The 25237-nt window shown below is 47.9% G+C and overlaps 1 protein-coding gene across 1 annotated transcript in view; it reads right to left on the bottom strand.

Annotated features, from left to right (window-relative positions):
• The window catches only part of F8 (coagulation factor VIII), a 168622-nt gene extending 143925 nt beyond the window's left edge, over positions 1 to 24697 (bottom strand). The window contains exon 1 of the mRNA XM_029607198.1: positions 24398 to 24697. Coding sequence (XP_029463058.1) covers positions 24398 to 24546 — 149 coding nt within the window. The 5' untranslated portion in view covers positions 24547 to 24697. The remainder of the gene's footprint in view (positions 1 to 24397) is intronic.
• Between the last annotated feature and the right edge of the window lie 540 nt (positions 24698 to 25237).

Here is a 25237-nt window from a genome sequence, read left to right as displayed (position 1 = left end):
GTTGTGTAATGGGTGAGGGCACAGTTTTTCACTTGGCCATAGGCACCATATTGCTTGGCTATGGCTCTGACTGGAACAGAAGAACAAGACACTGGAACGCTGGAACCACAGACGGCAAACGGTGACAACTCACACTACTCGCAAATAGGAGGACCTGTTGCTGCGGCACTGGAGGGACGTCCAGAGGAGCCTTTTATAGGCCTGAAGTATGATGTCATCAAAGGCCACCTCCAGGTCTTTCCCGCCACGGGGGCCTTTAAATCTGATGCTGTCAGGCGTGCATGCGCCCTAGGAGGAGTAGGGCCAAGTGGTGTTGGCGGCATCCTGCCACGTTGAGACGCAGCGTCCCACCGGGGTGGAGGGAGAAGCAGCCTGGCAGTGTCGGGGAGCATTGGAGGGGACCCGGCCATGGGCTAAGTGCAGCAATTCGCGAGAGGAGCCCATGGACTGCCAAAAAGCAACAGATATTTTATTGGAGGTGTGGGCTGGTGATCAGAGCAATGGGTTGCCAACCAGGGTACTGGTTTCTCTCACTGACACGCCTGATCTTGGTTAAGTCACAGTCTCTTGTTGCCTCAGGTCCTCAAATAAATTGTAAGCTGGATTCTAAAACTTTTGTAAGCAGCCTTGATCCTTACTTGGAAAGGAAGTTTAAAAATCCAAATTTCCTTTACCAACTGTGAGGTAGCAGGCACTGGCAGCATGTTGCTTTAGTTTAGAATCCTTTTTCTATTAATGCTTAAGTGCCCCCCTTTTATTTCCGCTTTTATTTTTGTTTGCCTTGTGCATGCTTTCTAGAAAAGAAGTAAAAAAAAATGTTGTCTTGCCCTTTATCAGCGCTCTGTGGCTTATGCTTGGCCGCCCCTTTCCTGAGTTCTTGGAATCCAGGCACACGGTAGGTGGCAGAGCGATGTCTTTACTTGATGCGCGACTCACCATCTCTCTGCCTTTCCTTCTGCTGATAAGAGCTCTTGAGGGCTCCTTCTGCCTATGCCTGTTCCCTGACTTGTCATGAGAGGAGATGCATGGCTGCATTTGTGAGAACAACAACTCACTGCCAGGTGAGTCTAGTGCAAAGGGAAAAAAATGCAATGTTTCTTAAATCAGAGGAAACAAAGGAAGACATTGTGAAAATACAGGAATCTACAGCTTAACAATTGTTCTAACAAATTCATTTTAGTTGCAATTATTTTTGTGGTATTATCTAGGACTGCAAGAATTCATCGCATTTTGCTCTCTGAATATGTTTGTAAATATGATGATACTTCATGAATTGTTTGCCAATATTTATTGGGTACATTACATAAAAATACAGTGTGAGGTGTAATTCTATAGATACGTTGCTGCTTAAAAAATGGAACGTGCTAAGGAGTAGTGTGTCTCTTATATGATGCCTCAGATTTTATCTAGCTTGATCCTTATGTCGCTCATTTTAGGATGGGAAGGAATCCCATCAGCAACACAAAATTTTGGCATGGGATGAACGCACAGTTGGAAATGACAAGATTTTGACTGCTCTATGAATAGGCTCAAAAAAGTGAACATACTCAAATGTATCATACCATAGTGTACCATAATACTAATGATATTATGGTCTTATATAGCTCCTTTATCCAAAGACCTAAAGTAATGATTATCAACCTCGGGAAAAGGAATGGCTAAATTGACTTTACCGCTAACCATAACTTCACCCTAGCTGTCACCGATACAGTCTTGAACAGCTGCAGAAAATTGCTCCTTAGGCAAGTTAGTTTTATTGTCTTTCACTTTTGTCTCCTCTCTCATTCTGGGTAGATGAATAAATACATCCTCCTACTTAAAAACCCAGATCCCCCCCCACTCATATCTCTGAGGTTAATTGTAGAATTACGTAGAAAACAAATTAAAGACCTTTGGTAGGTCACCTCAAATGCCATTGACATGCAGCAGGATATGCATTTCAACATCTTTTGAAGGACAGTTAAATACATGTTTTGCTGTAAAAAGTCCTGACAAGTTGGGCATAGCATGTATGAGACCAAGGGGCAGATTTTTAAAAAGTACGCGCACCCGGCGCAAACAAGAGTATGCTGGATTTTAATACATACGCGCGTAGCCGCGTGTATCTTTTAAAATCTGGGGTCAGCGCGCGCAAGGCTGCGCAAAATCGGCAGCTTGCGCGCGCTGAGCTGCGCAGCCTGCCTCGGAGGGAACTTTCTTTCCGGTGCTCCCCACCTTCCCTTTCCTTCCCCTAACTAACCGGCCCCCCGGCCCTAACTAATTCCCCCCTACCTTTATTTCAAAAGTTACGCCTGCCCAAGGCAGGAGTAACTTGCGCGCGCGGGCTGGCTGCCGGCGTCCATGTTCCGGTCTGGGGGCTGGTCTGGAGGCCACGGCCATGCCCCCGGAATGCCCCCTGATGACGCGCCAGCCGTGACACGCCCCCGACACGCCCCCCCAGGAAAGCCCCGGGACTTACGTGTGTCCCGGGGCTTGCGCACGCTGCCGAGCCTATGCAACATAGGCTCAGTGCGCGCAGGGGGTGGAAGGGGCAGCTTTTCGGGGGTTACGCGCGTACCCCTTTGAAAATCTGCCCCCAAGGCTTTGAACCAGCATGTGATGCTAATTTCAGTGACCAGCAGAATTCAAAAACCTCCTGAAACAGGTAAGTAAATTTTGGATATATATTTCCTGACATCCATATTCTTTGGATAGAGTTTCCAATAGGTGCTGTGTCTGTAAAAACAAATAATAGAGACTTGCAGTAGTAAATGGCTACAAGAATTGCCAATGATAAGGGATTCTACTGTGTAGTCACTGTGGCAAATTGGTAGAGATTGTTCTTCAAGGTCACAGTTAGACTGATCATGAGTAGGGCAGACGTGGTCTATTTCATGCATTATTGAAGCTATCATACAGGGAGACAGAGAACAAATAATATATGAGGATTTCAGATTGAAAAGGTGGATAGGTATGTGCTGTGTGTTGTTTTGAGTGAGGAGAGACACAGCTATGATGAACATAGCATTCTTGTGGAGCTAAAGGCCTGTACATATTGCTTACACAGATCAGATTACAGAGAGAGAATGAGACCGTTTCCCTGTAGCGTGTAGATTTATTTATTTATTTATTTATTTATTTAAAAGAGCTTATTGCCCACCCTGCCTACATTCAGAGTGGAGTACAAAAATGAACAAATAGATGTTTGGGGCAGGATAGAATATAAAACATTTACTGCCATTGGAAAAATGGGAAAAGAAATACAAAAGTCTTAGGGGGAGGGAAAGAAAGGTAAGCATCAAGGCATGAGACTGGTTGAGTTAAGGGGTTAGAGGAAAGGGGTGGAAGACTAGGTAGCATCAGCTGAAGGGGGACGAGTTGAGGGTAGTCAGTTATCATCTAGGTTGGGAGAAATGCTCTCTTGAAGAGTAACGTTTTTAGAGCTTTTTTGAAGAAAGATCTTTCTCAGAAACATCTTATTATCTTGGGTAGGCTATTCCACAGAAGTGGTCTGGCAGAGAAGAATGCACGTTCCCTGGTTTCCAAAAGATGGGTGAGCTTTGTAGGCAGAGAGACTAGTAGCATCTGTTGGTGCTGCGTCCGTCGGTCACAGATGGCTGCGACCGCTGTGCTTTACCTCTTTTTCTCCTCTTTCACTCTCCTTGGGCAAGATGGCTGCCTCCGGTGCCAAGTGCCAAGGGTCTCGGCGTTTCCAAACCAGCATGGGCGTCCCCATCCGCCATGCTCCCGTGGCCTCCTAGGGTGCGAGCGCGCACATCTCCTACGCTCAAATACACATCATGGCGGGAACCTCGGGGCGGCCCCACCGCATGACGTCAGTACCTCCGGGTATATCTAGCCTCCGCTTCCGCTACCACCTTGAGTTAGCAAGGACTTTGGTTTTAGCTATTCTGGCCGCTCTAAGCTGCACGCTTGGACGCTGCTTCTCTCTAAGGGCCTCGCTCCTGTAGAAGCTCTAGATACCCGCTCCTCGGGGGGCTTTCGCTTCCAACTACCCTTCGGGGTTCTATCTAATTAAGACAACTGCTCCTCGGGGTTTTTTTTCTCTCTTCTACATTGCAGGATATCGGACCATCTGGTATTCGCTCCTCGAGGGCCTACCAGCCATTATATCCTGCACCACGGACCTTCAGTCTCAACTTTCCACCATCAGGAAGACGCCATCATTCCTGTGAGTACCTCTATGCTCCGGTTCTCCAGCTCCACCCACCAGCTGCGGCATTACCCGCACTGCGGGCTCCCGCCTATTGTGAACATCTGGGTGAGACTACACTTCTGAGCCTGTTGAACGTACTGGCACTTCTTGGATCAGTGCCTTACCTTCCTGCTATTACCATCTATATACAGCAGTACAATAAAGCCTCTATCCATACTGTGTCTGCTATCTGAGTTCAGCCTATCGAAGTGGTTCCCCACGGGGCCCCTCCCTCATCTCCATTGCGACCAAGGGTCCACAATGCCACAAACACAACAGATTGCTAACTCCATGGACTCGGCTCAGCTCGCAGCCCTGCAGGCCATCCCTGGCCTAGCCCAGCAGATCACGGAACAACAAAAGTCTTTGGAGAGCCTAGCTACTGCCTTCAATCAGTTACATGCTCAACTGAACTCTTCAGCTCCTCCTGTGAAGGAAAAGCTGCATCAGTGGTAATCCTTAAAACCACTGTACCTTTATCCACACCTACCCGCTTTACGGGTGAAGCCAAGATGTGCAGAGGGTTTGTTAATCAATGCAGCATGCATTTTTCTTTACAGCCTACCCTCTTTCCCACTGAAGCTTCAAAGACCACCTACATCCTGTTGTTCCTAGAAGGACAAGCCCTAGCCTGGGCTTCACCGTTATAGGAATGTGAAGACCCTGTCCTGAATGACCTACCAGGATTTCCAAACTTTTTAATTCTGTGTTTGATGACCCGGCTCGCCAGACCATCGCTGGTTCCACCTTGCTCAACCTTCAGCAAGGTAACAAGCCTCTTACAGACTTTGCTATTGAATTTAAGACTCTAGCATCCGAACTACATTGGGACACTGGATGCTTACATGCCATATTCACGGAGGGTTTCAACTCTCATGTAAAGGACGAATTAGTGGCTCTTGATTTGCCTGATACCCTTGAGTCCCTGATGGAACTAGCAGGGAGAATTGACATCCGCGATCGTACTCAGGAGACTAAGAGTCCACGAAAGTCTACAGTGGGGGCTAACCATCCTAAACCTGTGCCTCTTGCTTCCAGCTTACCGTCTACACCCCTAGAGGAGGAAGAGCCTATGCAACTAGGCCGAAGCCATCTGATCTCTAAGGAAAGACGTTATCGCAAGCGCATGGGGTTGTGCATGTACTGTGGCCAATCGGGTCATGCAGTCCAAACTTGTCCCATTTGTCTGGAAACTGACGGGCTTGGGATCTGCAAGAGGACTTCTCCTGGGCCTCACCTCTCCTACTCCTCCACTATCACTACCCGTATCTCTGCTTTGCAGAGGTCTCGAATTTCAGCCTCTTGCTCTCATTGACTCTAGTGCCGGAGGTAATTTTATTCTGAAGCACTTGGTTGAACATCTACAGATTCCTACCACACTAATAGCTAAGCCTCTGCTATTGTCATCTATCCATGGAGAACCACTTCCGGGAGAAGTTTCATTAACCACCCAGGCCATTGGCCTGTGCACTGGAGCTCTGCACTCAGAATCAATTTCTTTTCTAGTGTTGGAAAAAGCCATGCATCCGGTGGTATTGGGGCTGCCGTGGCTTCAAGACCATATGCCACAATTTAATTGGGCTGCCTTGGAACTGTCCCGGTGGGGACCAGACTGTCATGGTCGGTGTCTTGCTGAAGTTTCACCGCTCATCTGCAATCCTACTACCCCATCTTTTCCTGGCTTACCTCCACAATAGCCTCCTTCCAGGATGTTTTCTCTAAGCAAGCAGCTGATGTTCTTCCGCCACACAGAGAGTTTGATTGTGCCATAAATCTGAAGGCAAATTCAGAACCTCCCAAAGGAAAAGCTTACCCTCTTTCACTCTATCACTTTGAATGCACATACAGCATTGCTCTTTGCTTCAACGGCAGGGGGAAATGTGGAAAAGAGGATTTACATTCAGACAACATCCAACAAGACATTGATCTGTGCAGTCTGGTTAAATAAGCATCGAGGTAACTTGCTTGATGCAGCGGTTACTACCCTTAACCATTAAGCCTTAGGCTCACCCTTGATGAAACTCCAACATTACTCTCTGCATCAATGACAGGGGAGGGTAAGAAATTCGAATCAAACAGTTACCAACAAGGCCCCTGAACTTGGTAGTTGATGAAACAGACAAGTATGGGAAAATAAGTGTGGGAGATTGCTGGGCAGTCTGGATGGGCCGATTGGTCCTTTTCTGCCGTCATTTCTATGTTTCTATGTTTATATATAAGAACATAAGAACATGCCATACTGGGTCAGACCAACGGTCCATCAAGCCCAGCATTCTGTCTCCATCATTGGCCAATCCAGGCCATAAGAACCTGGCAAGTTCCCAAAAACTAAGTCTATCGCATGTTACTGTTGCTAGTAATAGCAGTGGCTATTTTCTAAGTCAGCTTAATTAATAGTAGGTAATGGACTTCTCCTCCAAGAACTTATCCAATCCTTTTCTAAACCCAGCTACACTAACTGCACCAACCACATCCTCTGGTAACAAATTCCAGAGTTTAATTGTGCATTGAGTGAAAAAGAACTTTCTCCGATTAGTTTTAAATGTGCCACATGCTAACTTCATGGAGTGCCCCTAGTCCTTCTATTATGCAAAAGAGTAAATAACCGATTCACATTTACCTATTCTAGACTTCTTATGATTTTAAACACCTCTATCATATCTCCCCTCAGCCGTCTCTTCTCCAAGCTGAAAAACCTTCTTAGTCTTTCCTCATAGGGGAGCTGTTCCATCCCCTTTATCATTTTGGTCGCCCTTCTCTGAACCTTCTCCATCACAACTATATCTTTTTTGAGATGTGGCAACCAGAATTGTACACAGTATGGTCGCCGTATGTATTTAGGATTACTGGATGGTTTCTGTTTGTCGGACTGTTGGGGAGTGCAATCTGCACATGTGCACTCCACCAGCCACTAACCAGCATAGGCATGTACCTCAGAATGTATGCGCATATATTCTGAGGTACGTGGATAGTTCGGAATATACACATGGACATTCTGATGTATAAGCGAATGCTGGTCAGTGATACTGATACTGACCAGCATACATGCATACTTTGGAATGGCTGAGCATATGTTCTGATGTACACATGGATGCATGTTCAGTGGGTGGCAGGATGTGCAAGAGTGCATGCACACCCACCCAGCTCTTACCATCCCTGCTTCACACCAGACATCACTGGAATGGAAGGAGGCTGGGAGGTGGACACCTGGACTGGAAGGAGCCTGAAAGACAGGTAGGAAGGTAACAAGGGGAGGAGTGCATGGATCTGGTCAGGACAGGGAGAATGGGAGGGAAAGACCAGAGAGAGCTAGAAGTGAGCTGGAGAGGGAAATGACTTGGGCAGAGGTAATGGGAAGGGGGTCAGAGTGTGCTGGAATTAGGTTGTAGAGGGGGAAGAGAGAGCTGGCTCTGGGCTGGGGAGGGGATCAAAGTGTGCTGGAGTTAGGTAGGGAGTGTTGGGCTCGAGCTGGGGCAGAAATCAGTGTGCTGGGGCCGAGGTGTGCTACGGTCCGACTGGGGAGACTGTGAAAGGAGTGCTGGCTTTGGAAGGGGGTGAGAGTGTGATGGGGTGGGCTGGGGATGGGGAATGGAGCTTTGGGAGTCAAGCTGGGATGAGGGGAAGGGGCTGCTGGGATCAGTCTGGGGAGGAGAGCAGTGAATAGGTGCTTCAAGAACATTTCACTGGGTTACAACTAGTAAAACCATAATAAAATAAAAAATATTTCTAAACTCAGACAGCAGCGATTCATAAAACTTGGATACAAAATGTTCCCTAAAAATATGCACAGAGATTACGGCATCATAAAATATTCTTGGAGAACATCTGTATTAAGAGGGAAAAGTGGACGTAAACACCTGAAAGACTAGTAATCACTATCTAGATGAACAGCCCTAGGCAATGCATTCCAAAGGTGGAGTAAGCACCTGAAAATGCTCGTTTCTAGTCTCCTACAGTCTTCCCCTCTCGATCAGATCTTGGACCACATGATACTACCCCAAACTGGCATTGAGTTAGAATGGTCAATTTCTTATCAAGGCTCTGAAGGCAACAATCAGGAGCTTGAAATGCACTGGGAGGGTAATGGGCATCCAATGCAACTCCTTTAATCTACATTCTGGATGATCTGCAGTTTACACAATGTCCCGGTAGGAAGCCCAATGAGCAAGATATTGCAGTAATCTAGATGGGGAAAAAAAATATGAAGGCATGTGTTATTATGTTAAAATTGGATTTGTCTTCCTAATATGGGCACAACTGATGGATTAATCTCAACTGTGCAAATGCTTAGATACCTTAGACTCTTCTGGAATATTAATACTACCTGCTAGGCTGAATAGATAACATCAGAGACTACAGAACTTCAGTGTACATCGGCTTTTGAATATTATTATTATTAATTTGTATAGCACATTCTAGATGTGCAGTGTGCAGTGCTGCACAGAGACATAGAAGAGACAGTCCCTGCTCCTCAGAGCTTCCAATCTAGTCAAAAGAGACAAAACAGGGTACCCACAACCAAAAAACAAACATGAGGCTTGTACTCAGAGCATAACCATGAGCAAAAAGGTTTAAGTTAGGTGTTATAGATGAGGTAGAAAGGAGAATTTTAATTATCATCAAAATTTGGGGCTGTATATATTTAAGGACAGTGGAAAGTGCAGCTACAAAAAAGGGTAGTAGTTAATTGGAAGGAAAAAAGGTACATTGTATTGTTCCTCCTCGACATGTGACACAGGTGCCATCTGGAAATATAGGACTATAAAGCACCCTGACAATACCATGTGATAATATTTCTGGCTTTTCCTTACCAATACAATCTGATATTGCTTTGAAGAAGTATATCCTGCTCATCCCGTTCAATGCTATCAGAATGCTTCAGCTGGAAAGGCGCCATTAAACTTGGGCATCAGGTTAAATGGAAGAAAATACAATTTTTTTTGTTATTTATCGTAACTAGCACACTAATGGAGCTGGAACCACAATTTCAGTGAAGTTAGTTCCCTCTTGGGTAATAGTGGGCAGACCTCATTAGTTGCATAATAAAAGGAAATGTGTTCATTCGGTCCGTCAACGTGAAGCTTCAGGGCCATTGGCAATACAGGATCTTCAGAAAAAGTGCTCTCTGCTCACCCTTCGGAGTTTAGCTGAGTGTTTCAGAGTGTTCCTGCAACCGCCATCTCCACTGATCAGCGCCGACACAAGGGGGTAGGCAAGAAAGACGACCATCCCGGGCTACACGTCACTGGCATGGGGAGAGGGGGCAAAGGGGGTGCCATACCGCCTTCTTGAGTCAGTCTGTGAGCACGCGAGCTCAAAAGGGAAGGGGGCACTGTGCCAAAAGCAACCCTTGCCCTGGGGGTCATTATGTCCGGTAACTGTCCTGTCCCTGATCTTTCCCAGAAATAAGAGGCAAGATTTCAGTGCTCTCACCCAACTCCCCTCCCCCCCCCCCCCCCAAACGCCCTGGAAGTCTGCCCTTCTTCTTCAACTTATGTAGAAGACTTTGGGCAACTATGATGAACTGATGAGATGGAATGAAAGAGCATTTGGTAACCTCTGTGGCCAATAAAGCTTGTACGAAAGGATTTCCCCCCCCCCCCCATTTTACATCTATGCATCAAATGCTTAGTACATTTGCCCCCCCCCCCAAATGGCTGAGCTCAAACCACAATGCACCTTTGGGATCCTTTTCTTAACTAGTTTCTTGGTTTGGTGAAGCTGAGCTCATAAAAAGTGATGAGCCCAAGTCAGAGCCGGGTACTCCACAAAGAGATGTTTTATGGGCTTCCATCACTGACTTCTTATGCTCTTGGGTGCTGTCCTGCACTCACCACTCTCTATCTGCTGCTTCATCCCAGCTCAACTAGATGGTTTTGGGGGCCAGTTGTCTATACTTTAAATGTTCCTCTCAAGTTAGCTTCAAACTAAAAGCAAGATTTAAGGACACAACTATCACAAAAACAACAGGTATTCTGCATATGCACCAAATCTCACTCAACTTCTGCCGTCCGCAAAGAACACATTGGGCAAATCCAGACAAATGAGGGAAATACATTTTGGAGGCAATTTTCAAATAGTGCCATTTTGCCCAAGGCACAAATTTGATGCCAGACAAATCTCTCAACACACAAAAAAAATTACACCTGCTTAATTATTTGGCTATAGGAGCTGATTTGATTTGGGCAAACATTTCACAGTGCTCAATCATAACCTAAAACAGTGTTTCCCACCCTTTTCCCACATCCACATTACAAACACTGTTGCGTGGCACACTAATCTGCATGCAGACATGGAGAAGACGTGTATGGTCAACAGAAGAGCTAGCGAAGCACTGAAAGCCCTGCGATATCTCTTCCAAATTTTAAAACATAGGGAGAGGGGCGGCAGAGACACACATGAACTCCTCGCAATGGGCCGTTTCACTCTGGGCCAGATTTTAAAACTTATGCGCGCAAGGGGCTGCACACATGTGCACCTTGCGCGCGCCAAGCCCGAAGGGAGCCCTGATGGCTTTCCCCATTCCCTCCCAGGCCGCTCCGAAATCAGAGCGGCCTTGGAGGGAACTTTTTCTCCGGTCCCCCCCCCCCACCTTCCCCTCCCTTCCCCTATCTAACCCACCCCCCAGCCCTAACTAAATCCCCCCCTACCTTTGTTGAAAAAGTTATGCCTGACCTAGGCAGGCGTAACTTGCATGCACCGGCCAGCGCGCCATGCCCTGACACAGGCCGCTGTGCCAGAGCACTCGACCCCACCCCCGGACCGCCCCCGATCCGCCACCACGCCTCCGGCCACACCCCCGGACCACCCCATTTTACAAGCCCCGGGACATACGCGCATCCCGAGGCTTGCGCGCACTGCCGAGCCTATGCAAAATAGGCTCGGCGCACGCAGGGGCAGATTTTCTCCGGTTACGCGCATATGTTATGTGCATGGCCTTTGAAAATCTGCCCCTCTATGTACTAGTGCAAGAGAAGGGGGAAGTTGATAGGATGCAGGCAGCCGGCTCATTTAGTCACCTTGGCTGCCTGGAGCAGCTGCTGTTTCTCCTCCACTGCCAGTGCCATATTTAGGATTTTGCTGCCCCTAAGCATTGTTGTTGCTGTTACTCCCTCCCCATCCGCCAGATAAGGGGTAACAGAGAGGGGAGGGCTGTAATAGGGTAGAGTGGCTTTTCCTTGCTCCCTGCGGTGTGCTCTGGCCACACCCCTCCACTCCTGTCCCTTGCCCCAAACAGGATGGGAGGGGCTGGAATAGGGAGTAGAACGGTTTTTCTTTGCTCTGTCCCTTCCAGCCTCATTCCTCCCCTTCTGTTCTCAGGTCATTACATTGGCTCCCTATCCGTTCCCCACATACGGTTCAAGTTCTTTTCACTCACCTACATGAGCCTTCTCTCAGCAGCCCCTCACTACCTCTCCTTTATCTCTCTCTATACCCCTCCTCACGTACCCCACTCATCAGGCAAGGCATTCTTATCAATGTCCTTCATCTCTAGCGCCAATTCCTGACTCCGTGCCTTCCACCTGGCTGCACGGTGAGCTTGGAACAGGCTTCCTGAACAGGAGCGTCATGCGCCCTCTCTTGTCTTATTGAAATCCTCATCTAAAAATCCACCTTTTTGAAGCTGCTTTTAAATCTTAACCCTTGATTGTCCCATTTACTATAGCCTCAATAATTTTTAACCATTTTCTTAATAAACAAAATTCCCAAAGTCTCTTTTGCCCTGTATGTTTGTCTTCCCTAGATTGTAAGCTCTACACAGTAAGGACGGTCTCGTATGTGTTTTTGTATGGCATTGCAAACGTCAAGAAGCACTTTAGAAGTCTTAAATAGTAGTAGCGGGAGGAATCAGAAGGCTGTTCTCTGCTGAGTGAGATTCAACACAGAGAATGCAGCAAATATGACACTGGCCTGCTACCCCCAGATGTTTGCTGCCTATTGGCAGATCTAGGGCTGTCCACTGCTGTTGCTCCAACACTAAGAACGCATCACATCTAGTGCTTGGTGCATTGTCTTCTTGTCTCACTCAGCCTGGGGATAAGACAGAGGCTAGAAGGACTCGAAGGTGGGAGCTCAGGAGGGAAGAGATGAGGAGGTGCTGTGTGCACTGTGGGGCGGATTTTAAAAGGGCCGCGCGCGTAAATCCTTCCGGATTTACGTGCGCAGGGCCCTCGCGCGCCGGCGTGCCTATTTTGCATAGGCCGCCGGCGCGCGTAAAGCCCCGGAACGCGCGTAAGTCCCGGGGCTTTCGAAAAGGGGAGGGAGGGTGTGTGTCCGGGGGCGTTCCCGAAATGATGTGGCATTTCAGGGGCGTGCCCCGGCGTTTCGGGGGCGTGGCACCGGCCTGGGGGCGTAGCACCGGCCTGGGGGCGTGGTCGAGGCCTCCGGACCAGCCCCCGGGGACCGGAGGACAGAGCGGGGCTGCCGGCGACGCACGCAAAGTTTCGCCTGCTTTCAGGAGGTGTAACTTTGCCAGCAAAGGTAAGGGGGGGGGTTTAGATAGGGCCAGGGGGGTGGGTTAGGTAGGGGAAGGGAGGGGAAGGTGGGGGGAGGTGGGGGGAGGGCGAAGAAAAGTTCCCTCCGAGGCTGCTCCGAAATCGGAGCGGCCTCGGAGGGAACATGCAGCTCGCACTGGGCTCGGCGCGCGCAGGTTGCACAAATGTGCACCCCCTTGCGCGCGCCGACCCCGGATTTTATAAGATACGCGCGGCTACGCGCGTATCTTATAAAATCCAGCGTACTTTTGTTCGTGCCTGGTGCGCGAACAAAAGTACGCGCTCGCGTATTTTTTAAAAATCTGCCCCTGTGTGTGCCAAATATGAGAGAACCTGGTTATCCACACCCTGCATGCTACTCGGTAAATATCACACTCCAGGGCTCATGCTGTAGTTAGGAAGAAAAGGCATGCATGATTACACAAAAAGGAGCTCCGCCTCCTACACGTTTAAGAGCCACTGCTAGTGACTCTCGCTGGTGTGAGGTGCTGAGAGCAGAAACCAGGTGCTGGTCTGGATCTGAGCAGCAGGCAGTGGTGACCTGCCCATGGCACATCTGATTAAGTCTAAAGACACAGCAGTGTGCCACTGACCTATAACTCTCACTAGAATCAGAGAAAATCACAGTAAAATGAAATCCCACTCTGTACTGTGGGATCTTGGTTTGGTTGTCATTCTGATTTTCCTGGACTGTTTCTATATGAGATACAAAGGTCAAGCATTCAAATAAAGAATAAACATTTCCTGCTAAGTGACATCGCAAGCACAGTTTTAATGGACCATCATAACACCCGCAATGGCAGAGCTACACTTTTTGCTGTAGAGTAAATCACTGAAGAGAACCCTACAGCTAAAGTCTAAGGGAAGTGTTTGTTTTTACTTGCAAAAAAAAAAAAGAAAAAATATTTTGGAAATAAGAAGTGTGTGGACCGATTTTTATACATGACCCTAGGTATGTGTGTGAAGCAAAAAGTGTAGCTCCAGGATTGCGGGTGTTATGATGGTCCATTAAAATTGTGCTTGCGATGTCACTTAGTAAGAAATGTTTATTCTTTATTTGAATGCTTGACTTTTGTATCCTTTCCTTGGTGCATTCAGCTATTTTGACTCTGTCATTGGTGCTGTTTCTATGTGAACCAAAACCATGAGCCACAGAACCCCACCCATCTAGTAATATCCAAAGTTTGGATAGAGTTTTAAATTACAACTATTCTACCCATTACTAGATCAAAGTAATATTAAATCAATGCATTGCGCCTAAATCCTTGCACACTGCCCCTGACCTTTGCTTCATTTTGTTTCAATTGCTTGTAAATTCATGTATTTATTGTTGATGGAATGAGTCCAACAAATCTGACAAAAAATAATACCTTGATTCCAGTAATTCCCTAAGCTTCTGAGCCTTATCAGTAGGAAGAATTATACTTGGCCTATTTCAGAGACCGGGGTGGCCTTTTCACAGAAGTTGTTGGTGATAACTGTGTCGTGGTGCTTTGAACAAAAGCTGGAATGACTTAAGCAAATAAAAGCATGAAGGAAATTTGTTTTCTTTCCTATATGACTAACAGCTTATTGGTAAGAAAGCTGATACTGTGATTTTTGGCTTAGTAGAAAACTGGGAGAGGAGATTTCATAGGGAGCAGCGTTTAGTAAGCATCCGTCTGTGCATGTAGTCTGGATATTCTGTAAGAGTCACTGCAGGTCATGTTAATCTCTGGAGTATAGCATGCAACCTCCCACCAACTAACTGTCTATATATCTGAATCCATTTGTCTCTTTCTTCCAGAAACTTTTGCCTTCTCCTCTAACATTTTCTGCTGTATTTCTGCCTTTTCTCTAACACTATCACCCCTTCATATTATTCCCCCATTTCTGGGAAAATTATGCCGGCAACTCCCAGTGCATTAAAAATCTTAGAAATGAAGGGTGTATAGTCTCCTTTCTTGACTTCCAGAGCTTCCCAAGCTGGAACAGACTCTGAAGGCCGAAACGGAGCTCAAATCTATTGTGCTCCGTAAAGGCTGAAATCAAGGGCGGGGTGGGAAATGACGTAAAAGATCATCTTGTCTTTAGGACCCCCCCTTTTTTTTTTAGGTTTTTCCCCAAACTGCTGCATGTCTGTCTTGACGCAAATGGAGGAGGTTCACAAGTGACAAGAGCTGAAATGATGATTGATCCGCTGCATGGTTGAAATAAAGGGCACAGATGACCGATAATGCTGGGTGTATTAGAGATGCCTAGGAGGAATGCATGCACACCTGGAAGTTTGCTTCCCAAGCTAATTCTTTATTATTTATATAGGGGTAAATATTCAGCCACTAAGTGGCTAGTTAAGTTAGCCGGATACCCAGATAAGTCACAGTTACTTCTTTCTTTAAATTGCAATGCTAATAAAACAAATAAATATTTCAAAACAGCTGACAAATTGAACAGCCAAGAAATTAAAACTCGCCATGGCCCACCCAGCCCCACCCATAGCTGTGCCTCTGCTGTGAGCTCCCAGAGTTCCCACATAGGGTGGAAAAGATTTTACTTTTCAAAGCCCTTAGGATTCTCCTCATTCTTGGGCTCTTTTGCTCACTAACCAGTCACTCCATCAAAAATCACCAGGCTGCCATTCAGAATCGTTCCACAAATAAAGTCTTTGCTGGTGGCATGAGCAGGTAACAAAAGTTCAGAAAACAGTTCACAGAAAATAGAACTCAGTCTCTTTCCATGTACTCCACTGAAATCCAAAATGATCCGCTCTTTTGGGCAGGTACCCCTTCCTCCCTGGGCCCACTCAGTTCCTGTTTGGTGGAGCAGGTCATCTTCTCTCTGTAAATCATCAAGGAAGCCTCTGGCTGGGGAGCGTAGTCATCCAAGGGCAATCCTCTGCTTCTGAAGCAGTCCCCTCTTCCTGGCGCCCCTCCCAGGAACATTTCTCTCAGTACACCTTGGAATCCCAGCCTTTTCCCCCTCCTGCATACAAGCCACCTTCCCTGAGCAGGAGCTCTTCTGTTTCTTCTTCTCCTGGCACCCTCCCTGCAAAAGGCTAAGGCCCACTGTCGCCACTACCCTGCAAAGTTCCAGATCTTGGGATCCTCACAACAACTGCTTCCGGCATCACGTGGGGTGCAGGAGTTTTTACACAGTCTCACAATCCCCTCCCAGCAGAGAATGGTACTCTTCCTTACCACACCTACCCTACACGGAGCTCACAACAGGGGCAGGGTCTGAGGGAGACCCCTGATACACACTGAACCTGGAATTCAAGTTTTCTGCAAATAAGAATCAGCAAAAGACCGATGTAAATAGATGGGTTTGGCACCCCATTGCATCTATTATTATTATTTATGAAGCCCCATCAATATATGTAGCATCACACAAGTCCAATGAAGAATAAGATTTACACGATCCTGCACAAAAGACATACAGGTACAAGAATGTTATGGTTCTGCCTACTGTGCAGCCTCCAAACCACCAGAGGCCCTTCGGAAGCTGATCTTACCCTCTCTCCAGTCAAAGCCACCTTGACTTCATGACTCAGAAGGACCCAGCCTATGTAAACTTGCCTCTGGTTATGCTCAGGGACTCGTCATCGAGTCTACTCAGCTCTCTGCTTGGCCCCATGCCTCTGAATGCTTTCTGGCTTTTCCAAGCCTTCTGCGCTAGTTTTGCTCTGTGGCTTTCCCAGACCTTCTCTTCTAGTTTTTGCTTTGTAGCTTTCCCAAACCTTCTCTAGTTTTTGCTTTGTGGCTTTCCCAAGCCTTCTGCTCTAGTTTTGCACTGCAGCCTTCTCAGGCCTTTTGCCTAAGTGTCCTTTAGGTCTTCTGTGTATGGCCTCTGGGCCTTCACTATTATCTGTCTTTCTAGTCTCTGTCTTGTCTGTATCTTGTCCTGTCTGGTCCTGCCCTATTCCTGAACCTTAACCTCTGCCTTGTTACAGCTTCCAGCCCTGCCTTACCTCAGCCTCCAGTCTTGTGGAGGTGGACCCCTGGCCCGAGGTGGTGTTGGCACCACCCATGAGGGAAGCCCCCAGGGGTCCCTACTGTCATGAGGTGAGGCCAAGTGGGAAGCAGAGGCTGACTGGAGCTTCGCCAATGCCATTCCTCGTTTCCCGCAGGTTGAGCCCTTGGGTACTGGGGCCGACTGGACTTAGGTGGGCTTCCGTCTGGTTAATCCCGGAGAAGATGTCCAGAGGCAGTGTGTGCCAGGAGGCAGCAGAGACAAAGGGTTCCGGAAGGATGAAGTGAGAACCAAGGTCAGGTCCAGATGAAGGATTGAGGCTGGAGGCTAGAGGCAAGGTCAGGTCCAAGCAAAGGGTTGAAGGCAGGTGGCAAGAGGCAAGGTCAGGTCCAAGCAAAGGGTTGAAGGCAGACAGCAAGAGGCGAGGTCAAGTCAGAGCAAAGGTCAAAGTCAAGGAGGTTCGTCAGAAGGTAAGCAGGGGTTTAAGTAGGGACACACAGAAAGAGTTGTGTATTCCCAGCGTGGGCGGAAGATGGAGCTGGTAAGTTACTGGGCCAATGCGTCGAGTGACTGGAAACAGGCCAATGTATCTGGGAGCAAAACGCTGGGAAGGAAGCTTCAGACGAATATGGTGCGTACTCAGCCATGCCCAGTCGCCAGGCTGGAACTCTGGGGCTGGCCTTTGGAGAGCATCTGAGGATCTTTTGGCACGTGCAGTCGCTTGTTGGAGCCTTTGATTTGTGCGGGTCCACAAAGCTTGAAGGATGTCTGCAGTTGCTTGGGCTGCTGGAGAAGGAACTGTGAGGGGTATCGGCAGAGGAGGCCGTGGGTGTTTCCCATATACTATAGAGAAAGAGAAGGCTCCCGTGGCTGTAGCAATGTGTGAATTATGGGAAAATTCAGCCAACGGGAGCAGTTGGGCCCAGTTGTTTTGCTGGTCTTTGGAGTATGAGCACAGAAACAGTTTGAGAAAGCAGTTCATACGCTCAACTTGGCCATTGGCCTGAGGATGGTAGGCTGTAGTTAATCCAACCGATATCCCAAATTTCTTGCACAGGAAATACCAATAGCGTGCGATGAATTGAGGTCCTCTGTCCGAGGTGATGTGTTCGGGTAATCCGTGGAGATGGAATATGTGCAAGAAGAACAGGCGTGCTAGTTCAGGTGCAGAGGGCAAGCTAGGAAGCAGGTTAAAGTGAGCCATCTTGGAGAACCTGTCCATACCCACCCAGATAATGGTGTTCCCATTAGATGCCAGAAGGTCCACCACAAAATCAGTGGACAGGTGGGTCCAGGGATCCCTGGGGGCCCGTAATGGCTGCAATAGCCCCCAGGGTCGACCCTCGGGTGTCTTTTGTTTTGCACACATGGGGCAGGAATCCACATAAGCTCGAGTATCCAAAGACATGGTTGGCCACCAATAGTAAAGTTGAAGAAGGGACAACGCCCATGCACATCCGGGGTGTCTGGCGACTCGGGAGTCGTGTACCCACTGTAGTACCTTTTCACGAAGCCTGTGGGGTACCACCATCTTCCCCGCAGGCACAGTCATGGCAGCAGACAGGTAAATACAAGCTGGGTCAATAATGTGCTGAGGCTCTTCCTGGGAATCTTTGGGCTCAAAGGAACGGGATAAGGCATCAGCACATAAATTATTTTCTGCAGGACAGTAATGTAGATCAAAATTAAAACGGGTGAAGAACAATGGCCAGCAGGCCTGGCGGGAATTCAGACGCTGGGTGTGTCAGAGGTGCTCCAGGTTTTTATGATCTGTAAATATCGTAAAGCGGTGTTGAGTGCCCTCCAGCCAGGGGCGCCATTCTTCTAGGGCGAGCTTAATCGTAAGCAGCTCGCGAACCCCAATTCTGTAATTTCGCTCCATGGAGGAAAACTTATGCGAGTAAAAGGAGCATGGATGCAAGGTGCTCTTACTAAAATGTTATCTTAAGATTGCCCCTGCCTCAATGGCAGAAGCATCCACTTCGATGACAAAAGGGTAACTTGGGTCCGGATGGCGTAAACAGGGTCCACGTCAAAGGCCTCTTTTAGGGTCTGGAAGGCTACAATAGCCTCTGGAGTCAAATTCTTGGTGTCACTTTTCTTACGAGTGAGAGCCATAAGGGGGGCTGCGACTAGAGAGTGGGGTTGGCTATAAAATGTCAATAATAATTTACAAAACCTAGAAATCGCTGTTATGTCTGCAGGCCCGTGGGCCGGGGCCAATCTTGGATGCTCTGCTCTTTACCAGGGTCCATGGAGAAGCCGTGTCTAGATATGATGTACCCAATGAAGGGCAGGCTTTCACTTTCGAACAGACACTTGTCTAACTTGGTATAAAGACGATTGTCGCGTAGGTGTTGAAGCACAGTCCGGTAGGGGTGTGCATTTGTTTCATCCGTTTCATATGTTTCCTATACAAGCATGTGATATGAAACGTATGAAACATATGAAACAAATGCACATCTGATTGACATGTAATGGGAAACGTAAGAAACAAATGAAACGAATGTACATCCCTACAGTCCGGACATCCTGGTGATTGTGTGGCGAGGTCCTTAGAGAAGACAAGGATGTCATCCAGATAGGTGACGACTTTCATATACAGCAGGTCACGGAATATCTCATTTATCATGCATTGAAATAACGCAGGGGCGTTACAAAGGCCAAACAGCATTATGAGGTATTCGTAATGCCCATCTCTAGTATTGAAGGCAGTTTTCCAGATGTATTCTGGGCATATGTGGATCAGATTGTAGGCTCCTCACAAGTCTAATTTAGTAAAGACTGTGGCCTCTTGAAGGCAATCAAATAGTCCGTTGATCAAAGGCAGAGTAAGGACAAAGGTACTTGTCCTTACGAGTGATGGCATTTAGGCCACGGTAGTCAATACATGATTGTAAGGACCCATTCTTTTTGGTAGGCCTGCGCCGGCAGGCAATGTGGAAGGATGAATAAACCCCTTAGGCCAGGTTTTCACGGATGAGGTCCGACATAGCTTTGATCTCTGGTAGAGAGAGAGGATAGGTTCTGCCCCTGGAAGGCGATAGGGCAGTCAAATTCTTGATGTGGCGAGAGGATGTCAGGTCTTCTGTTTGGAGAAGACATCCTCAAAGTCAGAGTAAGGGGCGGGAAGGCCTGAGATGGTGACCGCCAGCGGGAGCATGGAGGGTGGCTCCACTTTTCTTAAACAAGAGAGGTGGCAGGCAGAACTCCATTCCGACAGTTGCAGAGTCTCCCAATTGAACCGCAGAGAGTGACACAGAAGCCAGGGTAGACCTAGCACCACCGGGTGGATGGACTTGTCCAGTACGAAGAATTCTGCTTCCTCCTCGTGCAAGGTTCCAGTCTGAATACGAACAGGGATGGTGACTTTGGGTAATCCTCCCAGGTAATGGGTCACCATGGATAGAGGCAATGAACAATAGTATCTCAATGGTCGAGCAGGGATACCCAGATGTTTGGCCAAATCCTTCACAAGGAGGTTTCCGCCAGCTCCTGAATCAATTAAAGCCAGGATAGGAAAAGAACAGGAGTTCCAGGTCAGAGTAACCGGAAGTGTCAGCTGGGGGGCCGGAGAAGTAGCGCCCAAGTTCAGGACCCCCCACTGAACTCAGACCAGCAAGTTTCCCGGACGAATGGGACAAGAAGACAGACAATATAGGCACAATGTAGGCATAGGCCTGAATGTTTCCTTCTGAGGCGCTCTTCCGGAGTAAGACGTCCACTCCCTAGCTGCATGAGCTCCTCAAACTTGTTAGGAGATGGAGCTCTGATGACAGCAGGCCCTGCAGTGGGAGGAGAATGAGAAGATTCCGCAACTGGGCGATGAGGCACTTGGACCTCCCGGTGGCGCTCCTGGAAGCGATGGTATATGTGACCTGTGAGGTTGATGGGGCCCTCAAGAGAGATCAGTAGTTCATGGGCTGCAAGCGCAAACTTGAGCTGAGGCGACAGACCATCTAGGTAAATGGATCGAAGACAGTTTTCTTGCCAGCCCAGCTCAGTCGCTAGGGTGAGAAATTCAATAGTATACTCGTTGAGTGCCCGACGGCTTTGCCGCAGGTGCAGAAGTCCGAACATGCCGTTGCCTGCCTGCCTTCCTGGATCATCAAAAGTCCATCGGAAGGTGGTGACAAAGTGTGATAACTCTTGGAGAAGAGTCTGCTTGCTCCCATAAGGGAGAAACCCACGCCAGTGCCTTGCCTTACAGGTGAGAAAGAATGAAAGTCACCTTCATGATGTCATCCTGGAATACAGACGGTTGCAAGGCAAACTGCATATAACATTGGTTTATGAGCCCCTACAAAGTTTCATATCCCCATTAAAACTCGGGGCAGAGCAGGCAGGGAGAGTGAAGCCCTGACCGAAGTAGCTGGTACCGGAGAACTGAATGAGACAGGCATGGAAGCCACTGGGCCTGAAAGAGAGTCCAGATAAGCATTGAGGCGCTCGGTGAATGTAGCCAATGCCTCGAGAAACCGCTGCTGTTCCTGGATCTTCAGAGCCAGGCCCGGAATGGCCTGGAGGTCTAATGGCTCCGCCGGGTCCATGGCCTTGGCAACCTGCTGCAGAGGTGGAGCCCTGGCCCGAGGTGTTGTTGGCACCACCCATGTTGGAAGCCCCCATGGGTCCCCACCATCGGGAGGTGAGGCCAAGCGGAAAGCAGAGGCCAACTGGAGCTTCGCCAATACCAGCCCTCATTCCCCGCAGGTTGAACCGTTGGGTATGGGGGCAGGCTGGACTTAGGCAGGTCTCGCATGGTTGATCCTGGAGAAGATGTCCAGAGGCAGAGTGTCAGGAAGCAGTGGAGACAAAGGGTTCTGGAAGGATGAAGCGAGGGCTGAGGTCAGGTCCAGATGAAGGATCGAGACTGGCAGCTAGAGGCAAGGTCAGGTCCAAGTAAAGGGTCGAAGGCAGGCGGCAAGAGGCGAGGTCAAGTCTGAGCAAAAGTCAAAGCCAAGGAGGTCCTTCAGAAGGTAAGCAGGAACAGGAGCTGGAGCTTGAACTGGAGCTGGAAAAGCTACTGGCTCAGGAACTGGAACTGGAACTGGCTCAGGAACTGGTGCTAGAACAGGAACAGGTACTGGAACAGGAGCTGGAACTGAAACAGGAACTGGAACTGGAGCAGGAGTAGCAACAAAGCGCACGACAGGGAAGCGTGGAGACCTGTTGCCAATGCAGGCTCTGAACCTCTGAGCCTGCCTTATATAGTGGAGTTGGTTGACGTCATCATTTGGGGCCGTGGGAGGCTTTCCCACTGCGGCCCTTTTAAAGTCCAGAGAGGCGCGCGCGCCTAAGGCCAACGGGCCAGGGAAGAGGAAGTAGCGGCATCTCCCTGTGGCGCACATGAGGAGGCCCGAACGGCCCCAGAGGAGACCACAGCGGCACAGGAGGATCCCAGGAACACGGAGGGAGCATGGGCACATAGGCGACTGCCCGCCACCGCCAAGGAGGCCAGGCCAGCTCCAGGGACCCAGCGTCGGAAGTGAGTCACCCCCGGCCTCGGGCCTGCCATGGCCAGGGAGCAGAACATCCAGTCCTGCTAAGCTTCACTGGTGCCAGTTCCAGTCCAGTCCGGGCTCCAGTCCAGCACTATCCTCCACACCAGCCCCTGTCTAAAGCCTGCCGGCCGCCAGAACCCAACAGCTCAATCTGCGGGGGAGGGGCTGGTTAAGGCTGAAGATTCCCTAGCTCAGTTCTGTCCTGCCCTGTAGCCCTGGACTGATCCCATGGGGATTCCTCAGCCTGGCTGGCTCCCCGCCCACAGCAAAGAGACTACCAGATCTCATTCTGAAGGGCTTATAGCCTGTCATGCTCCCATTGCTCTCTAAAGAGATGGCATTGTTAATGATCCTGGCTGTTTTGCTACAGGGTACCTTTGAGCCTCTTCCTAATCGCACTGGAGATTTATGAAAATTCTAACTTTCTAAAACATGCTGGACCCTTCTGGCGGTGTGGCATAAGGCAAAGGAAAAGGGCAGATGCTTTCAAGCACCAGTAACATTAATACTACGTGCTATAATGTGCATTCCTATGCAGCCCTCTCCTGACCTAGCCTGTCAGGTTTTCAGGATACCTATAATGAATATGCATGAGATAGACCCATTGCATGCAAATCTATTTCCTGCACATTCATTATGGATATCCTGAAAATGAGACTGGTTAGGTATGCCTCCAGGAGAGGGCTGGCAAACACCATTCCACTATAAGGGTCTCGGTAATGTAAATATCAGCAGTCCAATACCAGTTCATTTCTCCATGGGTGAGGTTAAGTCATATGATGCTTTACTATAAACGTACTACATCCTTCCTCTTTTCTGTGGCAGAAGATGCTGTTTTAGCACTGCTTTGGCTTTTCCATCCACCTGTATCCCTTGCTGCATCCATCAGTTACATTTTTCATCCAATCCTGCAAATTGGTGTCATGAGCAGGTCCAGATTCAGGCACCAGCAATGTAGGCAACTGCCCCTGGTGCTAAATTTTCATATGCGCCGGAGTGCCACAGCCACCGATGCCATGCCACTATCTGGGCCTGCCCATATGACACTGTCCTGTTGAGCGGTTCCTACCTCTGTATTACATCAATACCATTTAGAGCAGGGGTTCTCAACCCAGTCCTCAGGACACACCCAACCAGTCTGGTTTTTAAGCTCTCCACATTGAACATACTGTACATAAAGATGAATTTGCATGCACTTCCTCCATTGTAATGCAAATCTCTCTCATGCATTTTACATTATTAGCATACTTCTATTTATTAAATAGAAGAGCATATGCATGAAGACTGAAATGTCTGCATGAACCATTAATAGATTCTTTAATTTTTTTGTAAGTTGTGAGATCTCTTGTTGGATCAGTAACAAAAGAAGAATATTGTAGTTCATGAGCTGGTCATGATGCTCTCTGAGGATGGGAAGAATAGTCATGTACTACAATCTTTTTTATTTTATTATTGGATCAATAAAAAATATCACAACCTTCATTTTTCGCAGTGACCAATACAGCTTCCAGAACTCTGCACCACTGCTAAATATACTTGCAAAGCGTTTCAAAAAATAGGAGACACAACTGCTCTATATTCAGGTGGTATAAACAGCCACTTGCAAGCAATATATATTTTAGTACAATGTATAATTACAAATCATTTTCTACTGTGGATCAGTTTTCTGTGGCTTTTTATAGTCTCTGTCCTTCACTGTACAACTGTCAGAACATTTGGTTAAAAACCAGGCTTTTTGACTTCCAGAATTTATTGCAATGGTTTAATTCCATAATATCATCATCTCTCACTAAGGACATCCCAATCAGTTCTGCTAAAAATAGCTGTGAAGTCACAGGAGGTGGATTATGGTTTTAGTTGAAAGTTACCAGCAGAATTCTTTTGAAAAAATATTAATTTCTGAGCACACGCGAGCACTCTTGTCAAAGAGAAAAGACTGATGCTAAAAATATGAGATGAGCAGTTTCTGAGTGACAGAATGTCAAACGTTCTCCTACGTTTTTAGCCCTTTGGAGGAAAATATCTGTTGCCTGCTTCCATCTCTGCAGGAAGTCTATTGGGGATCATTCAAACATGACACTGACAAGACCACCCACATCCAATTTGCACAAGACAGGAAAACTCAGGCACCTGCACCCCCACATGGAGACTGCTCCTGCCCTTCCAGCTACAACGATTAAAAAAATCTGCGATCAGGAGTGCTTGGGAAAACTCTAGAGTGAATTTCAGCAGAAGATTTCTAAAACGAATGATTTTACCCTGCATTCCTGTGCCATGCGTAGAGCAGTTCGCTGTCCACATAGTCCCAGTTCATCTCCACAGCAGCAATGTAGTATCTTCTCGTGATCCCAGCGCTCTCCTCCAGGAGAGCAAGCAGCAGAAAGCAACAGAGGAGCTCTTCCCTCATGGTGCAACTTGTAGGCTGAAATTTTAGGAGGTCATGGGGGTTGGGGGGGGGAGCCTTAAATCCCAGCTGCTAAATGTTCTCTTCCACAAATTCTCAGTAATTCTCCGAAAGGTTTGTGTGTGAGAAAGTGCAAAGAGGGAAGTGAGTAGGGTAGGTCTGGTCAGGAAATGTGACCTGATCTTTCTTTCTATCAGCTGGCAACAGGAGGAGAGTTAAAAAAAAAAAAAAAAAAGGAAAGGGGAGGCTCAGACAATCTGTAACCCTTTCAATGTTAAAGAAAACACAAAAAAATGCTTTTACGCTGAACTCTGCTGGGGTTTGCTACGTTGCATGTCCCTGTTTTGTGTATCTCAAGGGAAGGCTGTCAGTGGCCAGGGGAACAGGATGCTGGGCTTGATGGATCCTTGCTCTTGCCCAGTGTGGCATGTTCTTATGCTCTTAACTTATGTCACACATCAGTGCACCAGGGACTCCCAGGGTAAAGTGAGCGTACATATGTAATAACCAGAAACCTGGACAAGATAAATAAATATGGGCAGTAGGTTTTAACAAAGAAAAGAAAATGAAACGCAACGATGGAAAATCAATTTACACAAATACAGTGGTAGGAAAATTAGCTGCGTTTACTTTTATTTTTCAAACACTGGCCTAGATTTTCTGAGACACCGCGGCGGCGTGAATCGCGCGGCTC

This window comes from Rhinatrema bivittatum, chromosome 6 (genome assembly GCF_901001135.1).
Source record: "Rhinatrema bivittatum chromosome 6, aRhiBiv1.1, whole genome shotgun sequence".
NCBI lineage: Eukaryota > Metazoa > Chordata > Amphibia > Gymnophiona > Rhinatrematidae > Rhinatrema > Rhinatrema bivittatum.
This window is presented reverse-complemented; position numbering and strand designations above follow the sequence as displayed.